The following is a 5,671-nucleotide window of genomic DNA, read 5'->3' as shown; positions in this document are numbered from 1 at the left end:
TTTGATTTAATTTTAAGTTTGAATTCGTTTTCTTGTCCTTGAGAGAACACGCTACTCTACCCACCTCTGCTCCTTATAGCTCACTGCTGCCGCCCACTCCTCCTGACAAAAGTCCCTCAACGTTATCCTCCCTGTATTTGCATGTTCTGATCAAGAATGTCACACACTGCTCCGGACGCGTTGCCCCAGTCGCATTGAAGGACGGGTCAATTTCAGAGAACACGTCCCCCGTTCACTCTAACATGATTTCTATCTCCCTACTCCACAACCTCTCACGCTGCAAACCGAGTTACCGTCACCATTGACAAGCACAGCTCAGTCCTTGGTTACAAGCTTTTTTCACGACGGTTTGAGGTAGTTATAAAGTGCGCTCAGTCCCCCTTGAAGCACCTCCTGTATCGGCTTTAAGAGCGGATTGTGAACAATGTGGAGTCCCTTATCCAGTGGGTGACAGGCCAGCTTCCCCAGCCTGCTCAGCAAATACATCTCCACCGGGACACTTTGTAAATCATTGAAGTCAACATTTAACAACTCTAAGGAATCAAGCTGGCAAATCGTCTTAGGGAGAGAGTGGAGGCTGTTCCCTTCAACTATCAGTATTTTCAAATTGACCAAGTCTTGGATTTGATCTGCAATCGTCTCCAAGCGGTTGCAGGCGAGGTGCAAAAACACCAGTCTCTTCATTCTATAAACGCACGTGGGGATGATGGAAATCCGATTGTGGCTGAGGTTGAGTTTGGTCAGATTCTGCATCGACGCCAAGCTGTTGGGCAGCGAAGTGATCTGGTTATTGGCCAAGCTGAGCACTTCCAAGCACGTGCACGACCCCAGCTCCTCGGGCAACTCGCTCAGTCTGTTCCGACAGGCAAAAAGCACTCGCAGCTTCTTCAAGAGCCCGATCTCGGACGGCAGACTCAACAGATTGTTGCCCCAGAGGTTAAGGATGACCAGATTGTTCAAGGCGCCGAGGGCAGGGGGCAGCGAACAGAAGCAATTCATGGATAAGTTTAGCTTCTGAAGCTCTCGAAGTTCCCAAAGCTCGGTGGGGGGCTCGTCCAGACCGCGCATGGCTAAGCTCAGGGTGCGATAGCCGAAATGCACGGATGTGTGTCGCCGGATTCGATCGACAGCTGAAGACAGGCCTTGGTCGTCGGGTCGGAAGGTGCTTTTTCGCCTCTGCTTGGCTCGGACTTCATCTATCTCCTTGCCAGACAGACGAGATTGCCTTCCACCCATTGTCCATGTAGCAATCAAAATCACTTAAAACAAGCTGAATTACCAACGCATTCTCCAAAAATCATCTCAAAGTTGCCCTGTCTGATGGTAAAAACCGTCTAGTCACTTGTTGGAGCCTGATTTTTTTGGCAGCAAACCTCCCAGCTGCCCTCTTAGTAGTAACGTCAGGCGTCTAGTGTAGCCAGTGCACTGTGGGAGCCCGTGGTCTCGCCTCTGACGTCTTACCAGGTTTCACTGCCCCAGCTGGCCCTGTCATTCCCAAAGTCCACAGATAGCATAGCCCTCTCTCTCTCTCTATGGGCACAGCATGACTAACCACTGGAGACCATTTGGGATCAAGCAGTTGAGGTCACTGCCACGGTCTCGTACAAACGGATGTCTGCTTCGTGAAAACTCGCACTCTGCACCTGTATTTATGCAACCTTAAATCGGTTTCTCGGAGCGTGTTCCCGAACTTAAAAATGGCACCACGCTGTGAAAACATTGAATCATCGCTCAGAAAAGCAACAGTTCTTAACGAGATTAGCGCGAGCACATGCAGAGACATGCGCCGGTCTCATCTGAAGTGCAAAAGGACAAAGCGAACCAGCCAACAATTGATTGAAATCTCACTCTGGTATAAAACATTGGATTTATATTGAACAGGCATAAGTTACGGGGAAATGTTTTACAATGACAGCTTTACTTCATTTAAAAGATCAGCCAATGATGTTTTTTTATTTTTTATTTGCTTAAATGGAATCAGCATCGTTCAAGTCCAAGATTGTCAATTAGTATAAGATATTGTCAACACACTTATCGAAAGATTAGTTTACATTCAAGATCAAATCCATGTGACTACAAGGCTGAAATGAACACTGAAGCTCAACTGACACACCCACTTTAAAGGAACAGACCATCATTTTTCCATACTGGGATATGTTGTTCCTATCTGATCTTTACGCGTGCGCTCAGTCACGCAAAAAGACCAAAGATGTTAGCATTTAGCCTCTCCTCCTCTGAGGTCAAACGGGGGCAAAGTTAGAAGCTCTTCCATGTTTTCATGTTTAAATACGGTTACATGAGTAGTTACACAATCCAAGTATAGTTACACAACATTAAAGCTGCCTTAAGCGATGTCTTTTTGAATATTTTCATCAGTAGATGGAGTAGTGAACTCTGCTCTGCTCCACCCCTCACTCCCCTCCACACTGTCTAGACCACAAGCTGCTCTTATTGCATTCAATGAGCTACAGAAATCTCATTAATCTTGTCTTAAACACACATTAATTCGCATAAATAAGATATGTTCAAAGTAAATATTTTGAGATCTACATTTATTTCATGAACGTCTGTCACTTTTTTGGGACATTTAGAACCTATTAATTCCATTTAGGACTAAGTTTACAGTGCAGTACTTTTTTTTCCCCACAACCCTTGAACGCCTCAGCCTCTCCTCCGGTGCTGCTTTGCTTTGTGAGGACAAAAAAGGAGGAAAATGACCTGACAGCTCCTGTAGATGTTGGATTAATAAACAAACGGACATTTCAGGAGGATTTCAGCTGCATCAGAGCAGGTCGGTCAGATGTTTGTCAGTTCATGACCTTTTTGTAAACTTCTGTCATAATGCTAAACTGTTAGCTGCTAACTGTTGCTGCGTCTTCTGCTTCGAACATTTACGACCGGCAAAATGGTATCGTTTAGAGTAGCTTTAAACATGGCGATTTTCTAAGTGGATAAAAAGGGGTCACTTCTAACTTCACCTAGGGCTGTGCAATTAATCGAAATTCGATTACGATTTCGATTACAACAGTAAACGATTACAAAATTAGCATAATCGCAAAAAAACGATTACAATTTTTATTTTATTTTTTCAATTTTTTTTTTTCAATTTTTTCAAATTTTTTTTTTTTTCAATTTTTAATTTTTGTAATTTTTTTGCTGCATTTTTGTCACTTTTTTGCTGGATTTTTGTCATTTTTCTGCTGGATTTTTGTCATTTTTCTGCTGGATTTTTGTCACTTTTTTGCTGTATTTTTGTAATTTTTCTGCTGTATTTTTGTCTTTTTTTGCTGGATTTTTGTAATTTTTTTGCTGGATTTTTGTCACTTTTTTGCTGGATTTTTGTCATTTTTCTGCTGGATTTTTGTCTTTTTTTGCTGGATTTTTGTCACTTTTTTGCTGGATTTTTGTCACTTTTTTTATGGATTTTTGTCACTTTTTTGCTGGATTTTTGTCATTTTTTTGCTGGATTTTTGTCACTTTTTTGCTGGATTTTTGTAATATTTTTGAAGGATTTTTGTCTTTTTTTTAAATGGATTATTGTCACTTTTTTGATGGATTTTTTTAAAGGCAACAAATAATCGTTTGAATAATCGTGATTTCAATTATGACAAAAATAATCGTGATTATTATTTTTTCAATAATCGAGCAGCCCTAACTTCACCCCCGTTTGGGTCCATAGGAATATGCTGGTAGAGGCTAAATGCTAACAACATCTTTGGTCTTTTTGCATGCTTGCGTAAACACCAGGTAAGCAGGATGGAAAAAACGGTGGCCTGTTCCTTTACAACCCACTCTGTTTCCGGAAGTAAATTTCTTATGAATTTTTCTCGAAGACTAGAAAAAAGAAAAAAAAGAAGACAATATGCCATCGTACCATTTAGTCAAATACCTATGTGGTAACTACACTTTTGGAAAGAAAACCTTCTGAAAGTGCTTTTTATCATTCTCTTTAATCTTTCTTTTTAGCTCGTAATATTTTCCCTCCCAAACGTTTACAAATGAATTAAAAATGTACTTCCTGAACCAGGTTTTGAGGTGGACGGGCTCTAAAACAGTCTCCATTAGTTTCACCCCACTAAACATGTATAATAGAACATTAAATATAATTATGTTCAGGTATTTATTACAATTTCTGTAGATTTATTGAAAACAATCGCATTTATAACCTGGAAAACCCACTTCATTAACTTTTATATGTATTCTAATGGAGCGCTAATAGCCTCTGCACTTATCAAATAATTTCCACGAGCTTGACTTTCAGCTACCTGGGCACATTGGGTTTAAAACTAGAGTGGTCATAAACAGACTTGTCACACTGTTGACCCTTTTTACAAGGTCTGTGGGGCTCCCACGCGTTTTGCTGAAAGGCACAATCCTTAATGACGGAGAAAGTTGGTGTTTTACAGCCCCCGAGCAAATGGAGGTGCACTGTGTCCCTGCAAAGACAAAAGCAGCTTTCTTGAAATATAGCTTTGCTTGCATTTCTCATCCACAAACCTTCGAAAGAGATATTTTGTTTGGCTGATAATGTTACGAGCGCTGGGGGAATGTCTGTCTATAACTACTTATTTTATGTATTGACCACATGATGCTACGGCTCTCAACAGTAAATTGCTACGTGACAGGGAGAAACAGCATGTGGCTTTAGTATATTGGCCATATTTTCCAATTGCATGCTACATTTACATCACTATGCTACATCTCCTTACTTCCTTAATTTATTGTTTAAATATTAGTTAAACATACATGACTGTGATTGCTCAAATTTGAGTAAAGATTTAAACTAAATTCCAACTTGGGTGTGATGTACTTTCAGAAAATGCTGCAAAACACTTGAATTTACAGTCTTTCTGAAGGTTTACAGAGATGAAAAGAAAAGGAGGAGGCTCTTGTCATTGTGGGAATGTTCAGAACATCTATAATTCACTCTAAAACTGGAGCATCTCCTCATGAGAAACCAACACCAGGCCGACACTCCTCTTCACACTTCTGAAACACACCTACATACATATTTAAAATGTCATTCCATGTGCTTACATTATCAATAAATAAATATTTTTTCAGTCTGTTAGGGGGAAGTATGCTCTCTGATAACTGGTTTTACTCTAAAAACTGCCTGATCATAAAAAAGTGGCCACCTGGATGTAACTGTTCTGATCTGGGGTCGCTGCAGTGGGTCAGGTCTAGGTTTAGCAACACTATGAGCCCAAAGAATGAGATCAGCTGACGACCTGAACATCCTGAATGACAAGGTTATTCCATCAATGGATTTCTTCTTCCCTGATGGCACGGACATGTTCCAAGATGACAATGCCAGGATTCATGGGGCTCACATTGTGACGGAGTGGTTCAAGGAGAGTGAGACACATCCATATCCAGAGTCCAGATCTGAACCCACTGAGAGTCTTTGTGGTGACCATGGGCGAGGAAAGTTCTTCTCTTTGGTCCTCCTGGCGGGGAGCTGACATTGCTGCAATACCACCCCCTGGTGGCAAGGGGCAACTCCAGAAGGAAACTTTTAAAAACGGATTCCAATGGTGACTTTGCACCTCTCAAACACTACTGAACAGCTGAGCTCCAACCAGTTTTATTTTTTCTGAAGAAAGCTGTGATCCTTGTAACAATTCTGGGAAGGGTATCCTGAGGCTTGATCGACGGGCCCTGGAGCACT

At 41.3% G+C, this 5,671-nt stretch overlaps 1 protein-coding gene across 1 annotated transcript; it reads right to left on the bottom strand.

Moving 5' to 3' along the window:
- Nucleotides 1–339: 339 nt before the first annotated feature.
- On the bottom strand, nucleotides 340–1,236 carry LOC306972702 (uncharacterized protein; the record flags this gene model as incomplete). Its single annotated transcript, XM_079569402.1, has 1 exon — nucleotides 340–1,236. One exon carries the CDS (start codon nucleotides 1,234–1,236, stop codon nucleotides 340–342), a length of 897 nt encoding a protein of 298 aa, XP_079425528.1.
- Nucleotides 1,237–5,671: the final 4,435 nt, after the last annotated feature.

Source organism: Gobius niger (assembly GCF_951799975.1).
Source record: "Gobius niger genome assembly, chromosome: 13".
Taxonomy (NCBI): domain Eukaryota; kingdom Metazoa; phylum Chordata; class Actinopteri; order Gobiiformes; family Gobiidae; genus Gobius; species Gobius niger.
The sequence above is the reverse complement of the archived record's forward strand: the minus strand, read 5'-3'. Positions and strand labels throughout refer to the sequence as shown.